At 43.1% G+C, this 17657-nt stretch overlaps 1 protein-coding gene and 1 long non-coding RNA gene across 8 annotated transcripts in view; one reads left to right on the top strand and one right to left on the bottom strand.

Moving 5' to 3' along the window:
- ADAM22 (ADAM metallopeptidase domain 22) overlaps positions 1-17657 on the top strand; it is a 462480-nt gene that overhangs the window by 431062 nt on the left and 13761 nt on the right. Inside the window, exon 30 of one of the 7 annotated variants that reach the window (XM_077490872.1) lies at positions 7126-7143. The exons of the other annotated variants lie outside the window; for them this stretch is intronic. Within the exon in view, the coding sequence (XP_077346998.1) occupies positions 7126-7143 (18 nt within the window). The remainder of the gene's footprint in view (positions 1-7125; positions 7144-17657) is intronic. 7 annotated transcript variants of the gene reach the window in all.
- Positions 6564-11109, bottom strand: LOC143996063 (uncharacterized). Its single transcript, XR_013277498.1, has 3 exons — positions 11091-11109; positions 9262-9441; positions 6564-6767 (listed from the first exon to the last, which is right to left on the bottom strand). It is a non-coding gene; the product is annotated as an uncharacterized LOC143996063 (long non-coding RNA).

Raw genomic sequence — 17657 nt, forward strand, 5'->3', positions numbered from 1 at the left:
TTGAAATACAGATGATGGGCAAAATGTTGTAACCCATGGCATCCCATGCAGCTTTTACACAGGCCTTATTGGCTATACAATTAGCAGTTTTGTTGCTATAAAAGTTTAGCCTCAAATTCTCCCGGTTTTAAACAACCTAATGATAACAGTTGGGGTGGAAGTCAATAAAAAATTATTTTTGAGTTGCATCCAGGTGGGTTTTGATCTTTTCCATTCCACCTTTGTTCATTTAATCATGGCTGTCTCCTGGTTCAATGATTTTCATTAGTGATTTTAAGTTTAGAAATCATAACTGTTAAGCCCATGCCAGGAGCAATGGCATCAAATGGAATCTATTCAAAAAACATAGACCACATTTTGACAAATTAGTGAAAGCCTTCAAGAGGCAAGCAGAACAGGTGTATATTGAGGCTTCATGCGCACTGGATGTTTTTTACAGCTGCTGTTTTTGGCTTCAGACATTTTTTGTTATCCTATGTGTTTTATGTTATCCTATGTGTCAATGCAAACAAAGGCTGTTATCAGCAGTTTTTGGCAGGGACGTTTTCTAGCTGGAAAAAAAAACTAGTGGGTTTCGAGAGGAGTTTTTCAGCTGTAAAAACGCTCTAACTCAGAAAAAAGCTAAAATACAGCTTAAAAACACTCGAAAAACTTGGCTATTCAGCATTTATCAGTGTTTTTGAGCCATAAGCTTTTATGGGAGTATAGTTTTGCTAAAAACAAAGCTAAAAAACGCTACAGCTAAAAGACACCAACAAGCGCAACTACAAAAAACGCTGAAAAACTCACTCTTCAGCTACCGCTTTCTACAGCTAACGTTACTGGCTTTTTTATAACGTCCGGTGTGCATGAGGCCTGAAGGTTAGGAACAATTGGTATAATGAAATGCCTCGAGCATCAGATAGTGTGGGTGGGGGTTGAGAACTAGGTAGGGAAGAAGAAAAGGAGAGGAATGTAAGCAAGGGTTGGGGGTGCGGGGGGGGGGGGGCAAGGGAAGGATGGGAAGAGGTCCCCACAAACCTGGGTTCCAATTGAAATAAACTTGCCTTTCTTAACATTTTCAACATGGAGGAACCCATGAAAAAACTTTTCAAGCACACAGGACCCCTGTTAATAAATACTATATCTACAGGTCATGGTACATTAATGTGATGATCACTGGGAGAATACTCCTTACATTGCTGGTCATTGGGAAGAATCTCACCCATACAGAGAGCTAAAAGATGGTTGGTGTCAGTGGTTACGCTTTTAAGAGGCAGACGTTGCTCATTGCTCAAGAAACCCTAGCAATCCTTGGAGGAACCCTAGGATCTAGTGAAACCCTTGTTGAGAAAGCCGAATTTAGTCAATGCAAACTTGGAAACAATTATAGTTGACAGTTTATTGAAAGCCACAAAACTGCAATGAAATGACCTGGTGTATGGAGTTTGTTTACTGGGTAAATAAAAGGTTTTTGTATGAAATGTCTTAGCTTGATTAATATTTGTAGGCATTCCAAATATAACCTCCCACATTTACAATACTCTTGCTATCCATTGACATCCCTGTTGGGACCACCAAGGATCCTTGCTTGAAGAAGCCAAAATTCAAGATGAATTTTATAAGGATTAAAGTTTCTACAGACTCGGGACTCTCTGCATTTGGAGTTCTTGAAAAGGTATGTTTAGAATCCCTTTAGATGTGGACAGTCCCTATGCTTCTCACAGATGGCTGGCAGGAACGATCAGGGTGCCTATAAAGTGATTATAGGGAAATCTACTTTCACGTGATACTATTCTCCCTCCCTGTACCTTCAGCACATTTCCTTTAGTATTTTATTCTAGAAACCATTTACAGCATGTTCTGCCTAGAAATGATGATTAGGTCTTCCGCCATTGGATCATTTGATATTAGGAGCAACAGAACAAGTATTATATTGTTAGTATAAACATGCGCAAATCTCAGTTGCTGAGTTACTGTCCTTGGCACATTATTCATGCTTTTTGCATTCTCCTTTGAACAGACATATTTTGTGCTTTAAAGCAGTATTAAATCCAAGAACAAAAATGTAATATATTGCAGATTAACAAACCATAAATGTGGTGGCTGTTTTTTTTTTTGTTTGTTTTTTAGCTTTTTTTTTAGCTTTTTTTTCCCTTTATTTTCACCTGGTGATCTTATCTGTAGCACATTTCCTATTTTAGGTTGTCTCCACTTTCGATGGAGGAGCAATGCAGACATCCTTGGACAGCAGCATTGGCAATCTGGGGAGAGGGTAGTGTTAAATGTACCAGCAGATTTAGATGAATGAATACTTGTATAGCGCACAATGCGAACTGAATCGCCTCTACTTGACTAATGAATTTCAGGGAAAGTACAGCCAAAGTTTGTTTGGCTGTCCTCCTGTGCATCACAGGAGTGCAGTTCGTTCTGTACTCCTGTGATCTGTTTTCAGCAGGCTGAAGTTCGTTGTCTGCTGACGTCACAGAGCACAGAGCTGGTCCAGACTCAGGGGGGGTTCAGAGCAGAAAGCTGTAAGAACCGAGCGATCTGCGGTGTTAGATCGCTCGGTTCTCAGTGTTAGTGGTGCTGGGGGAATGATGCTGCATCCACCTAGGTAAGTATGATCCTTAAAAAAAGACCATGCTTCTCTTTTAAAGCTGAACTCCAGATAACATGTTTTAAGCAGTTATAGCAACAGTTGTAGACCAGACTTCTAGTCACATTATTATTATTATTATAATACAAGATTTATATAGCGCCAACGGATTCTAATTAAGCATGTTGCATTTACTAGTATGTATGGTGCCGTACCTGGCCGATCCCTGTGAAAGCTGGAAATCTCTGTATTAGCCAGTGCTACTCCAGTGTTTGCCACTAGCTTCTAGATCTTGTGCTGAGTGGCTACCCTGCTGCTTAGTCAACGCAGGAGGTCACTGCTCTGGAATGGGCGCCATTTAGAGAACACTTTGTATTAATTGAGAAAAATATCACATTTTTTATTTAGAATCCAATTAAAGCTGAACATAGTCTAAAATTTCAGCCTGAGTTTTTTATGGAAGATCTATCTAAGGCTGCTTTCACACTGCCTTACTGCGTTTGGCCACATCATGGATGCAGCACAGTTAATCTGTGGTTTCCCATAAATGTTCTCTTATTTTTCCCATGTTTTTGGCATGTTTTCTGAACGTGCATCAAAAGTTCTGCATGCTGCATTTTTGGTGCGCATTTAGAGAACATGCCAAAAACATGGGCGATAATAGAAAGTCTGTGGGAAACTGGGTAATCTGCATGAAAACCGAAGGAACACTGCACTGCACCCACGCTGCGACCAAACCACGTGGCAGTGTGAAAGTGGCCTAATGCCGCGTAAACACGATTGGAATTCCGGCCAGAAAAAGACCAATGAGAGCTTTTCATCGGAAAATGCGACCGCGTGTACGCTCCATCGGAATTTAGCTGTCCGAATTTCCGCCAGCCAAAAATTTATAGCATGTTCTCAATTTTCCAGACGGAAAAACTTTCTATCAGTAATTCCGATCATGTGTATGCAATTCCGACACGCCAAAAATCACACATGCTCAGATTCAACTACGAGACAGAAGCTATTGGCTACTGGCTATTGAACTTACTTTTTCTAGTCACTTCGTATGTGTTGTACGTCACCGCGTTATAAATCGGAATTTGGTGTGACCGTGTGTAGGCAAGACAGCTTGAGCCGTCGTGAAAACCATCAGAGCTTTTTCCGACGAGAATTCCGATCCTGTGTACGCGGCATAAGAATCTAGGACTACTGCCCTTTCTTCACTGAACAGCCAAACACTCTTCTTCCACTATATGGTTGCATAGTAAGGTTAAAAAAAAGGCAGTTGCCCACCAAGTTCAACCAAAAGACAAAGATAAACGAATAAGCTACATTCTCAACTTAGTACAGCAGTGAACTGTGTGTTTCCACACTGGATAAACACAGGTCACTGATAGGACACATAGAAAACAATTGTTTTCTACAGTATGTGTTCATTTACACACAATGCTGGTGTGATGTGTGGTGTGGTGATGAGTAGAAAAACGCAGCATGTCTCTCTGCATTTTTCCCACAGTGCACTCGATGTCACCGTACAACAGCGCAATGCACCACAACCTTATTATTATTATTTTACAGGATTTATATAGTGCCAACAGTTTATGCAATGCTTTTACAACATCATGGCAGACAGTAGAGTTACAATACAATTCAGTACAGGAGAAAACAGAGGACCCTGTTTGTTAGAACTTACAATCTAAGAGGGAGGGTCAAGAGATAGAAAAGGTAATAACCAGGGCTTTTTTTCAACGGGAACGCAGTTCCGGCTCCTCCAGCACTGAATGTATGTAACTGCAAGGGGTGCTGGAGAGTCTGTTAATGCTGGTTACTGGGTTATCTATTGTTGCTGGAGGGGATCTATTTTTACACGGCTGTCTGTTGTTGCTGGGGAGATATGTTGTTGCTGGTGGTGGATCTCTTGTTGCTTGGGGGTCAATTGTTGATAGAATGGATCTACTGTTGAAGGTGGGGGTCTATTGTTGCTAGCTGCTGGAGAGTCTATTGATGCTGGCTGCTGGGAGATCTTTTGCCACTGCTGGGGTGGTATTTTGTTGTGGGGGTACATTGTTGCTGGGGGGGGTCTATTGTTTCTGGACACATCTATTGTTGCTGGGGGGGGTCTATTGCTGCTGGCTGTGGGGGATCTATTTTAGTCGGTTGTTTCTGGACACATCTATTGTTGCTGGGGGGGGGGGGGGGGTAGAGTCTATTGCTGCTGGCTGTGGGGGATCTATTTTACTACATTTCTTATCATTACCAAATTCTATAAAAATGACTTGGCCCCACTAAATGATACTTGGCTCTGTTTTCTCTAAAAGGGACACTACTGGGAGGTGGGTGGGAGGTGGAACCAAGGGACGGTGCTTGGGGGTGGATAGGAGGCGGAGACTAGAAGTGACTCAAAAGGGGGCGTTCCTGCACCTATTCTCTGAGAAAAATGCCCTGGTAATGAATGTAGGGGATGAGCTGATGGAGAAAATAAAAGTCCAGTTGTTAGGTGGAGGCACCCGCTGTGCAGTGACACGAATGAAGTTTCATTATATGTGACAAATCAAAGTTAAAACCTTTACAACTGCCCACATAGTAAAATGCTGCGCTGTACTGTACGGACCATCATGAACCTAGCCTAAGTCCACAGCTGATTCAGAAGATTCCAAAAATCTAATACTGTAATGTCAGCAAACCTAAAAGTAAAAGGCTAACCTAAAATAGCCCTAATTAACTCCTTTCTTTTTTAATAATGCAATTTTTTCACCAAATGTAGTATTTTCTTTTTAAAATGTTTATATCACACACTTTTTTTGTAGAGTATAAAAATGTTTAAAAGGCCTTTATTGTATTGTAAGTAAATGACTTTGCCAGGATTTATTTTAACCATAATTTCACTGTGTCAAATTGCGGTAATGATAGTTTTAAAACTCACTGATTAGCTGGAAAGTAGCATACTGTTTCTATAGTTTGCTTCTTTTTGCTTTTAAAATAAATAGAAATGTAATCTTTGGGGACAGTGCCACAACACAGGAAGTCTTGTGATCTCAGTATATGTATCACTTACTGAAGCTGGTCATAAACTGATCGAAATGTGCCTGGTTCAGCAGTCACCAAACAAATTACTGTCAGTGTGGGGTTGTCCCTGCTCAACGGTATTCGATGAATTAATCGGTTTCTGTCGAAGGGACATGCTGTAAAAAAAAATTCAATACGCACATGCAGCCACTGATCAGTGTATTCTGACAGCAGCAGGTCCTGCTGTCAGAATGCAATGTCCTGGCAGGGGGAACTCCTCCATATATTAAATGATTCTAGTCCATACTGGGTAAAGCTGGGTCAGAGCTGAGGTAGTTAAAGATAAAGGTGGAATTACCTGGAAGATGGAGGTTTTTATGATATCACCACCCCACCCCTGTCTTCACTTGTGGGGTGACAAAGCTTCATCCTGGCAATTCATGAATTATTGCAGTTTAAAGACTTTAAGTTCTCTCTGATTTCTGAGTCTAAAGCTGGACATAGATGGATAAAATCTCAGCCAGTTCAGCAGGGACGGTCCAAGATTCGATCCATCTATGGGCAGGCTGGGTGTACAGAAGTCGATCTATCGATTGACTTCAGTACAACCAGTCTGTTTGTCAATGCGATCGCTGCTGGTGGCTATAGCAGACAATAGCACTGCAGGAGGGGTTCAGTCTGCGTTGATGGGAGAATCAAGCAATTTTCTTTTTTTCCACCCATGATGGAAGGAAAGAAAATTGCGTAATCTAGGAACTGCCTTAGATAGCATCAAAGTAACAAAATATGCATTCCTTTTATAAGTATTCAATGTGAAGCCTTTTAGAATACTAATTACCTAAAGTCCAGCTCTAAAAGCTCCTCCCTGCCTTCTATTTAATTAAAAATGTTATTTTATTTAATTTTTCCAACACATATATCTTAATTCCAGGTGTCCTCTGCCCAGTCACATGACAAGAAGGGTCTCCTATAGTAACATATAGTTACTGAAAGCCATTGGTCACTTTTCTGTGTCAGCCATGTTTTAGTCTGAGCTGTTCGGTGACTGGAAATAATTAGCTTGCTTTTATTGTAAACATACATAAATGGGTGCCAAACCATAGGGGTAAGAGTCCAACAAAATTTTAATAGATCACAATTTAACCATGAAAGATAACCAATGCGTTTCAAAGGCGACAATTCTCCCTCTTCATTGGGGCTAAAAAAAAGAAATAAAACAAAAAAAAAAAAAAGATAAGCTTTGTGTCCTTAAGTACATATGAATACAATCATATTATAAAAGATGTACCATTTTATAATGAACCATAAAAGACATTGATGGATTGACAAATAAAATTGGTAAAATAAATTAAATTCCATAACAAAGACAGGGAAACTACTCCTATTTAACGCCTATGTAATACTGTCATGAGCAAACCTGTATTTACTTCACGACCCTGTAAATAAGCTTGCTTAAATTTAAAAAAATAATAGTAACATAACATAGCTTGCATTTATGTCATGTTTCTGATGAAAGGGATGAAAAATATTCCATCAAAGTTTACTTTTTAACAAAGCTGCCATGGACAGTCAGGGTAAGATGTTTGTGTTTTGAAGAGGGTGCCGTCTTTTTTTCTTTAGAGAAGCAAGACAGACAGTGTCAGCACACACTTTGCACAGTTTATTTATTTAGGATTCTGTGAGGTTTCGGTGTGTTCATCGCTTAACCACAGTTAAGGCGGCTATTTTGTGTGCTAAATCCAGTATTAGCCTGTCCGTTTGCTAGAACTGATGACATCACAGAGGCACAGAGATTACCAAAATGCAGCAAATTAGGAAACAACGTGCCCCAATCCTATTCCTCTTTTTCTCTTGGATGGGCCAAGAAGAAAGGGTCGGTGTTGTTCATAGCAGCCAATCAGATTCTAGCTACTGTTACAGAGATGTCAACTTGGGAGAACAATTAATAGGGTGATAAGGCTAAACCATTACATACATACAGAGTTGTAAAGTGTGACATACACAGTTGTAACGTGCACTTCTCAATAAAAACAGATGGCAAGAATCTCTTCTAGGCCTTGAGAAGTGGAAATATGCACTGGGTATGCATATATAAAACAAAAACCTTGGAACTTTTAGAAGTGGCTAAGCCTAACATTACCGGGGGATGAATTGGGTAGGAAGGAAGTACAGCACTGTGGTCATTTTACAGGTCTACAACCTTAGTGACACTTTGTTTGGGTTTACATATTCCCCTGGGTGTAATTCTCAGTAATTTGTTATTCTCATACTTTAGAACTTTCCGGATTTGGCTTTTTAAAGCAAAGTTTTTATGTATTGCAAACCTTTTTTAGGAACAATAACCTCCTTTTACACATATGACCATATCAGGACTCTTTTAAAAAACCCAGGTTATTGAGAAGTGAGCAGGTTTCGGTGTCTGGTGAGTCAGAGGAATCAAGGGACATTTGTACAGATGAGTTGACAAGACTGACTAGCTATTTGTCTAGAGCAGGGGTCTTCAAACTATGGCCCTCCAGTTGTTTAGAAAATACAATTCCCATCATGCCTAGTCATGTCTGTGAATTTCAGAGTTCTACATTGCCTCATGGGACGTGTAGTTCCACAACAGCTGGAGGGCCGTAGTTTGGAGATCCCTGGTCTAGAGCATTGGTTCTCAACCCTGTCCTCAAGTACCCCCAACAGGCCATGTTTGCAGGTTTTCCTTTATCAGGTGCTTTAAATCAGAGTCAATGGCTTAGTGTTTTGGACAGCTATTTTATCTAAGAGAAATTCCCAAAACATGTCCTGTTGGGGGTACTTGAGGACAGGGTTGAGAACCACTGGTCTAGAGCAGTGGTCTCCAAACTGCGGCCCACAGGCTGGATTCAACTCCTTGAATGTCCTTATCCGGCCCTTGGGAATTCCTCTCACAAATATAAAGTGCTATTCCTCTAACTGATACAGATGCTGGGGCGCTATTCCTTCCACTGACACCAACGAAGGTGCACTATTCCTCTCACTGACAGCAAAGATGGGGCATTATTCATATCACTAATATCCATTATGGGGCACAATTCCTCTTTCTACTGACCCCGGGCGCTATGTAATTTTTTATACTCCCACTGACCACAGTCCAGTCCCCCTAAAGTCTAAAGGACAGTAAAGTGGCCCTTTGTTTAAAAAGCTTGGAGACCCCTGGTCTAGAGCAAGAAATTAAAAATTAAAGTATCATTCCACGCAGAAATATGTTCTTATTTGTGAGCAGGCAGGTTCTTTATTGCAGAAGAGACATACAGTATCTCTTTTGCAATAAAATACACCCACCTGCCTGCTCACTGCCTTCTCCAGCTTGTCAACTGAGCTGCACTTGCGTGTACATGCCAGGATGATTGACTCCTGTGCATACGCAGGAGTGATGTCATCTTGCTCTGGCCAATGAGGATGGCCGAACACTGACACTCAGGAGAAAGATACCAGGGAGGGATGGAGACCATTGAAGGAAAGGTAGAGCAAGTCATTTAGAAGTTTTTATTTCTGTCCTTGTCTACATTGGAGGAAATTTCCTCTTAACTTCCTGCCTGGGTGAAAATGTTGTCACTTGGACAGGAAGTGAGGGGAAATCTCCAATGGTACACAGCAATAAACACCTAGTGGTGGTTCTAGGATTACCTCATTTAAAAAAAAAAATGTTTTGTTATATTTAGCTGCACCTGTAAGATTTTCCTAAAGACAGCAGGAAAACTGTCCCCAGCAGGGCCGCAGAAATTGGGGCAGTGTTTTTCCACTCTATCCAAAGTATCTTGATTGGTTGCTACAGACATGCCTTCCCTTTTCTGTAGTGGTCACACACAATCTGGATGATGTCAGTAGTTATTAGTGAGTTGGTGAGCCTGTAATTAATAGAGAATTGGTTTAGCCTCAAAATGCTTACCTGTGCCGATGCGATAGGTGCACTTTTTATACACATACTGTACATGTGGAATGCCAGCAATTGGAATATCATTTTGCATTCTCTGCATGTTCTCTCACATAGAAATGCACTGTGTTGCTCTGATGACAGCCAAATAGCATGGGTGAAATGCATCACGCACATTCTGCTTATTGCTCTGCTTTGATCATTTGCGATGTATACACTCTTCAAGGATAAGTCCACCTTTGCAGCCTTTTAAAGTAAATATGAATCGGAGAGCAGGAAAGTACAAAATAAATCGACTGAATAAATTCACTGAATTTAGAGTTTATGTTATTAGTCCTGATCCTGTTACTCGATTCTGTCCACGTGTCTGAAGGAAGGCAGTCTGTAATGCTTCACTCCAACTGTGTACAGATTTAAGTCATGGAAGGATTTAAAGCCCCAGTCTCGGCACCAGAACAAAAAAAAACCCTGAACTGGAGCCAACTTACAAACACTGAAAGGATTAAATACTTCTTAGGTCTAGGAGTAGAGGAATAAACTGTACTCACCTTATTCCTCACTCTGACAAACTTCTGCGTGACTGCTCTCCTGAAGCCTCTTCTCTTTGACACTCCAACCAGCGGTTGTACTGTGATGTCATCACGTGCAATGCAAGACCAATAGTTCTGCATTGTATGTGAGGATGACAATCTGGAGCATCAGAAGCCTACCAGAGCTAGAAATAAGGTAGGTATTACAGTGTAATCTTCTACCCCTAGACGTAACAAACATTAAACCCTTGCAATTTGGGGGGATGGCACTTCAAGAATATTCTATGGGAATACAACACCCAATTAAAGTAATTCAAACACAGGTCCTAAGGAGGTCAAATGCATTGATTAGCAGAATTCTGAATGGTTTCAGAAGGATCTCAACCTGGTGTAAAACTGATGCCATCCACACAAGCCCAAAGCCTATTGACACCGGCCCTAAAAAAAGGCTTGCTGTAGTAGAACTTGTGGCTAAACCCATGGTTTACATACATTGATATGAGTCTGAGATCAGTGGTAAGAACTGTGCGTATTTCATCACAGCCACAAATCACATCCAAGTATTTTCCATATAATGAACTTTGAATCTGATTGGTGGAGGTGGAACCCTACAGGCTGCAGTCAGTTCAGTGATGTCTTCTCTGTCATTGCAGACTAAGGACATTATTCGGCAGGCACAAAGGAGGACTTATGCTTTAAAACATTTACAACTACAATGAATGTGTTTCACATTGTCTGCAAACAAAAAATGCATGGTGAAATGATACAAAATTCAGGATTATACTGTTAATAAATTGCTCCCTATAGTTCATCATTTTATATAGTGAGGGTCATACAGGATTTTTCCCTATTTCGTCTTTCAGGACAACACCTTAGAGAGATCTCAGCTCCTCCCTTCTCAGGAAACACCGCCTCCACCAGAACTTTAAGCCATTCCTTCCCTCCAGCCCGTCAGTTTCGGTGTTTACTCCGATGAGGAGATAAGGCTAGGAACCTTGGTCCTTTCAACTGGGGAGACTGAGGCCGGTGTTGTACTGGAAGGGAGAGACAGAAGTCTCTCATGCAGGGCTGAGGAGTCCGTACATGTCCGTACCTGTAGTGCTATATCACACTCCCTTGGGGAAAGTGGAGGCCTGGGCGCTAGTTTTCCTCTGCCTGGGGAAGGTGATGGTGGAAGTGTCTGTGTTCCCCTCGCTCTGCGGCGGCCAGCATGGAGCTCAAGGCTGGGTCGGATGGTGGGTGACATCAGCCCCGGCGGGGAAGGACACTTCCGGCTGACCCGCGGCTTACGGTTCCGGCCGTGGAACTTAAAACGAGTGGCTCCATTGCAGCTGTAGTGACAGCAAAGGGAGCAACCCGAGGCGGACCACAGTACTTTCCTGACCTGGGGGATGTTGGAGACTGATGGTTCCCGTTCTGTGCTGGATAAAACCAGCACCAGCCACACTAAGGTAAGTGGAACCCTGGGGTGGTGTTCCCTTACCATCTTCCCATCTAGCTCCACGGGTAAACCCCTCTCTTGGTGGTCAGAGGGGAGGAGGTGTACATATAAGACCCTGGTGGCGGTCGGTCCTGGGGGAGTGCACTCCTGATGTCGGTCTGGTGTTTTCACTTCCAAGAAAACATGCCCATCATGTACTTTAGTGGAGTCCTGTGGCAAAGTTTTGTGCAGGGTTTGCATTGAGGGTTTAGTCAGGGAACATTCTACGGAACAAAGTTCTGACCTATCGGCATCTGTTAAAGAGCTTTCCAGCACTTTTCAATCTTTCAAAGCTTTCAACTTATGCACCCCCAGCTAGTCCTCTGCCAGCGCAGCAAGATGTCGCACCTAATCCTTTGGCAGGTCCCTCCGCCAGTGAAGGGTTACCTGGGAGCTCCAGAGAGGCATTAGAGGAGGATCCTGACAGTGCATCCTCAGACTCCTCAAGGGAGTCAGACAGAGAGAAGGTGGATGGCGAGTGTACCAGAACCTCCCGTTACAAACTTTCCTTGGAGGAAGTGGAAGAGTTCTTGGGAGCCATCCACTCCAAGAGGAGAAAAAAAATCACTGTCTCTCCATGATAATATGTACAACGGTCTTGGGGAGCAGAAGAGGAGGGTCTTTCCGGTCCATGAGGTCCTGGTTGACGTCATCAAAAAGGAGTGGTGAGACCCAGAAAGGAAACCTTTCTTTTCTAGAGCATTAAAAAGGAAGATGATGTGGCTGTGTGGAACAAATCGCCTAGACTGAATGCAGCCTTTTCTCAGGTATTCAGAAAGACAGACTTGGCCTTTGAAGATATGGGGGTGCTAGCAGACCCCATTGACAAGAGGACGCATTCCCTCCTCAAGAAGACTTTGGATTCCTCTGTAGGGCCTGTCATGGCTGTCACAGTGGTGGCGCGTAACATGGAGCACTGGTTAACACACATAAAAGCGCATATTGAGGCTGGAACTGCAAAAGAGATGATTCTCTCTTCCTTCCCAATGCTTTTAACCGCATGCCGACCAGCCGCCACAGTTGTACTGCGGCAGCATGGCTCGGGTTCACGAATCGCCGTTATGTTACGTCGCTCCCCAAGCCGATGCAATTTTTTTTTACCAAAAATATGTAGAAGAATACGTATCGGCCTAAACTGAGGAAAAAAAAGTTTTTTTATATATTTTTGGGGGATATTTATTATAGCAAAAAGTTAAAAATAATGTGTTTTTTTTTCCAAATTGGTGCCCTTTTTTTGTTAGCGCAAAAAATAAAAACTGCAGAGGTGATCAAATACCACCAAATGAAAGCTCTATTTGTGGTAAAAAAAAGGATGTAAATTTTGTTTGGGAGCCACGTCGCACGACCGCGCAATTGTCAGTTAAAGGGACGGCCAGCCAATTGGTCCAGGCTTAAGTGGTAAAAAGGGGTCGCATATATTGCGGATGCCTCAGCAGAGTCGGTCTGCGTGTCTGCTAGATCCTCTGCTTTGGCCAATTTAGCCAGGAGAGCTCTTTGGCTAAAAACCTGGCAAGGGGACGATGCATCAAAGATCAAACTTTGCGGAGTCCCTTTCACGGGGGGGTTTACTGTTTGGTCCGGATTTGGAGGCTGTCCCTGATTAGAGTGCCGATAAAAAGAAGGCCTTTCCCTTAACGAAAAAATTGGGGGAACAGTCTAAAAAGAAGACTCGCCCGCGAAAGTTTAATTTTCCAAGGGCGGAGTCTCAAAAAAAGGTTTGGACCAACAGGGGCGCGGGGGGAGCAATTTTTCGCCCTCTTGAACAGCCTCGAAAGTCCCAATGACAGGTTAATCCCGGTGGGAGGAAGACTGGGGGCTTTCCTCCAACAGTGGGAGTCGGTTACCTCCAATCAGTTCATACTAGGAATTGTAAGGAGGGGGTACAGACTAGAATTCTCAAGCCCCCCCACACAGGCTTCTAGTTACAGACCTGCCAAAGTGTGCAGAAAAGGCGGCGGCACTACTTTCCTCATTGGAGGAACTGGAACAGCAGGATGTAGTATCATGGGTCCCACCTGGGGAGCTAGGCAGAGGGTTATATTCCCACATCTTTGTGGTTCAGAAACTTTCAGGGAAGTTCAGGCTCATCCTGAACCTGAAGCCTCTGAATCGATCAATCTCCTACAAAAGATTTCGGATGGATTCCATTTTGTTCGTGAAGACACTACTTTCTCCGAATTGCTACATGGCGTCCATAGATCTAAAGGGACGCTTAATTGCACATTCCGATTGCACAGACTGGCAGTATGGCCCGGGGAGGAAACAGTACATCTTCAGTTTCGGGCTCTCCCCTTTGGGCTAGCCTCTTCTCCCGGATATTCACCAAAGTCATGGTGGAGACCCTGGCCTTTCCGCGACTTCGAGGAATCTTGGTGATCGCATACCTGGACGATCTTCTCCTTTTTGCTTCTTCACTGGAGCAGCTGGTCCAGGAGTTACAGGTAGCAAGGAGTGTGTTGGAGCATCTGGGATGGCTCTTAAACTTGGAGAAATCCAACCTGGTTCCATCCCAGAGGGTAACTTTCCTAGGTTACATTCTGGGCTCAACCCAGCGGAGAGTTTTTCTTCACAAAGAAAAAAATTCTGAAAGTAAACAAGGCCTTGGCAGTTCTACAAAGCAATCAACAAATCTCCATAAGAAAGGCCATGTTGGCCTTGGTATTACTGATGGCTGCCCTCCCAGCTGTAAGGTGGGCGGGGCTGCATTTCCTCCCTTTACAGCTGTTCATTCTCAAAAGGTCCTTGGACTCAATGGTTCTCATTCCAAAACGGGTGAAGAGGTCCTTGTGGTGGTAGAGAAAGGCAGAAAATCTATCCCAGGGTCTGGAATGGGTACTGCCTGTGTCCAAGATCGTCACAACAGGCGCAAGCGGCACGGTTGGGGAGCACACCGAGGGGTGAGTCTGGCGCAGGGATCCTGGAGAGTCGAGGACATGGGGAAATCCTCAAACTGGAGAGAGCTGAAAGCCATTTCTCTGGCTCTCAGTGCCTTCCACCAGGAGCTCCAGGGACATCACTTACAGGTCCGCTCAGACAATTCCTCAGCAGTTGCTTACATCAACTGACAGGGGGGCACCAGGAGCAGTTCCATTTGGGCTCTGACGGGAGCAATATTCAACTGGGCTGAGGTCAAGGTGCTCTCACTATCTGTAGTACACCTAAAAGGGGAGTTAAACCAGATGGCAGACTTCCTCAGCCGGAGGAAGCTGAGGGAGAGTGACTGGCCTCTGAGTCAGGTCGCCTACAGGAAGATTATCCAGAAGTGGGGGATTCCATCTGTGGACCTTTTCGCTTCAAGGAAGAATGCAAAAACACCCCTCTTCTTCTCCTTGAACCGGTGGGATGGAGCAATAGGGGTGGACGCTCTTTCTCAGAGCTGGCATTTTTCCAAGTGCTATGCCTATCCCCCTCCTGTACTGTTGCCCGCAGTCCTGAGGAAATTCCAGTCAGAGGACACCACCCTGATATTGATAGCGCCACACTGGCCCAGGAGGCCAAGGTTTTCGATGGTGGAACCACATTGGATATTGGCAGTTAGTGAAGTCCTCTTCTATCAAGGCCCAATCTGCTGTCCTTAGGTGGAGAGGTGGATTCTGGCTACTGAAGAGGAAAGGCTGAGAAGTAAGGGGTTCTCTGAAAGGTTGGTGGCCTGGCACTCTTCTAAACTGTAGGAAAGAAGAGACGTGCCATATCTATTCGAAGGTCTGGAAGAAGCTCCTTTAACGTTCGCAGCCCAGTAGCAGTTCTGGAGTTCCTACAGAGTGGGGCAGATAAGAGACTGGCCTTTAGTACTCTTAAAGGTCAAGTTTCTGCTTTAAGTGTGTTCCTTGAACAACAACTAGCAGTGAACCCTTGGATATCTAGGTTCTTTAACCACTTAAGGACCGCCTCACGCCGATATACGTCGGCAGAATGGCACGGCTGTGCACAAGCATGTACCTGTACGTTGCTTTTTAAGTGCCCAGCCGTGGACCGGGAGCGAGCCGCCGGCGGCGCGCTCCTGACCCGGTCCTGTGCTCCGTGACCGCAGGACCAGCGTACCCGATCACCGCTGGTGTCCCGCGATTGGGTCACAGAGCTGAAGAACGAGGAGAGGTCTGTGTAAACAAACCTCTCCCCATGCTTCCCTGTGTGGCTGTCACAGATCGTCTCTTCCCTTTTATAGGGAAGGATGATCAGTGACGTCACTTGCCAGGCCACGCCCCCTACAATAAAAAAAACACATAACATCATACATAACACTACACTGTCCCCTAGTGGTTAACTCCTTCACTGCCAGTGTCATTTACACAGGAATCAGTGCATTTAAATAGCACTGATTGCTGTATAAATGACAATGGTTCCAAAAATGTGTCAAAAATGTCCGATGTGTCTGCCATAATGTCGCAGTCACAATAAAAATCGCTGATCGCCGCCATTACTAGTAAAAAAAATATTAATAAAAATGCTATAAAACTATCCCCTATTTTGTAAACGCTATAACTTTTGCGCAAACTAATCAATAATTGCGATTTTTTTTTACCAAAAATATGTAGAAGAATACGTATCGGCATAAACTGAGGGGAAAAAAATGTTTTTTTATATATTTTTGGGGGATATTTATTATAACAAAAAGTAAAAAATATTGTATTTTTTTCAAAATTGTCGCTCTATTTTTGTTTATAGCACAAAAAATAAAAACCGCAGAGGTGATCAAATACACCCAAAAGAAAGCTCTATTTGTGGGAAAAAAAGCATGCCAATTTTGTTTGGGAGCCACGTCGCACGACCGTGCAATTGTCAGTTAAAGCAACGGAGTGCCGAATTGCAAAAAGGGGTTTGGTCCTTTGGCTGCAAATTGGTCCAGGGCTTAAGTGGTTAAAGACCAGTCAGCTCCCATCCTTTTCCTATATGGGATCTCTCCCTGGTGTTGCAGACCCTTACAAGGGATCCTTTTGAGCCTATTGAGTTTTGTTCAGTGAAATTTTTAACTCTCAAGACTGTTTTTTGTTTGGTAGCAATCACTACCGCAAGGTGGGTTAGTGAGTTAGAAGCCCTCTCTAGGAGGGCACCTTTCCTTCAAGTATTTCTGGATCAGATTATTTTTAAAATCATCCGGCCTTATTGCCAAAAGTGGCTTCTAAATTTCATAGAAACCAGGAAATATGTTCGGTAAGTGCTAGCTTATAATCTCTAAGGTGCTGTCCTGAAAGACGAAATAGGGAAAATCAAAGTTACTTACTGGTAACGTTTTTTTTCCAAGAGTCTTTCAGGACAGCACCGATACCCACCCAAATAATATCTTGCTACTAGGACGTGAGAGCATCAGGAGTATGAAGGTTGGTATGATGTGTTCTTGTGTCTCCCTAGACAGGCCGGAGGTTCTGGTGAAAAAACTGACGGGCTGGAGGGAAGGAGTGGCTTAAAGTTCTGATGAAGGCGGTGTTTCCTGAGAAGGGAGGAGCCGAGGTCTCTCTAAGGTGCTGTCCTGAAAAACTCTTGTAAAAAACGTTACTGGTAAGTAACTTCGATTTTTTTCCAGCTGGGATTTAATACTGAAATCCTGTTAATAACTTTTATGGTTGAATATATTTTTATTAACATGTTGTAAAAGATTACAAAGATAATCCATCCAAGTGGATGCAATAAAACAACCATGAAAACCATTAACAGACAAGTAAATATAGTGCACTGAAACAAATCACATACAAGTTATTTTCCTCTGAGTGGGTTGTTTCATTCGTATAGACTCAATTTTAAGTATTGAGGAGACCCAAACAGGCTATTAAAGGCATTGTGGAATGATAACAAAAAGAGGACCCCCTGAAGACAATGTCCTTAGGGTGGACCGTATCGTACATTTGGTCAGTGCAGTAGTAAATGACCCACCAAAAAGAAAACATTTTAGAGGGTGTGTACTGTTAAAAACTTTTAAACTTGTTTCATTACCTCCTATCACTTCTTTTCTGGTACATCTTCATGGCTTATGTGTGTGCTACCCTGGAGGAACTGGTAATTTTTTTCTATTTTCTTGTCCCACTGTCACCAGAACCGGAAGGGAGGGTAAATCTTCCCAGCAGATCATTGACCCGGAACAACTCATTAAGTTTTTAACATCTATGCTGCTATTTTCACCTGGACATAAAACATGGAAAGCAAGTGTTCTTTACAATGTTTCAAGACCATTGTAATGTCAGAAGC

The sequence above is a fragment of the Lithobates pipiens genome, unplaced genomic scaffold, assembly GCF_037356315.1.
Source record: "Lithobates pipiens isolate NorthernLeopardFrog02 unplaced genomic scaffold, aLitPip1_a1.2 Scaffold_19, whole genome shotgun sequence".
Taxonomy (NCBI): domain Eukaryota; kingdom Metazoa; phylum Chordata; class Amphibia; order Anura; family Ranidae; genus Lithobates; species Lithobates pipiens.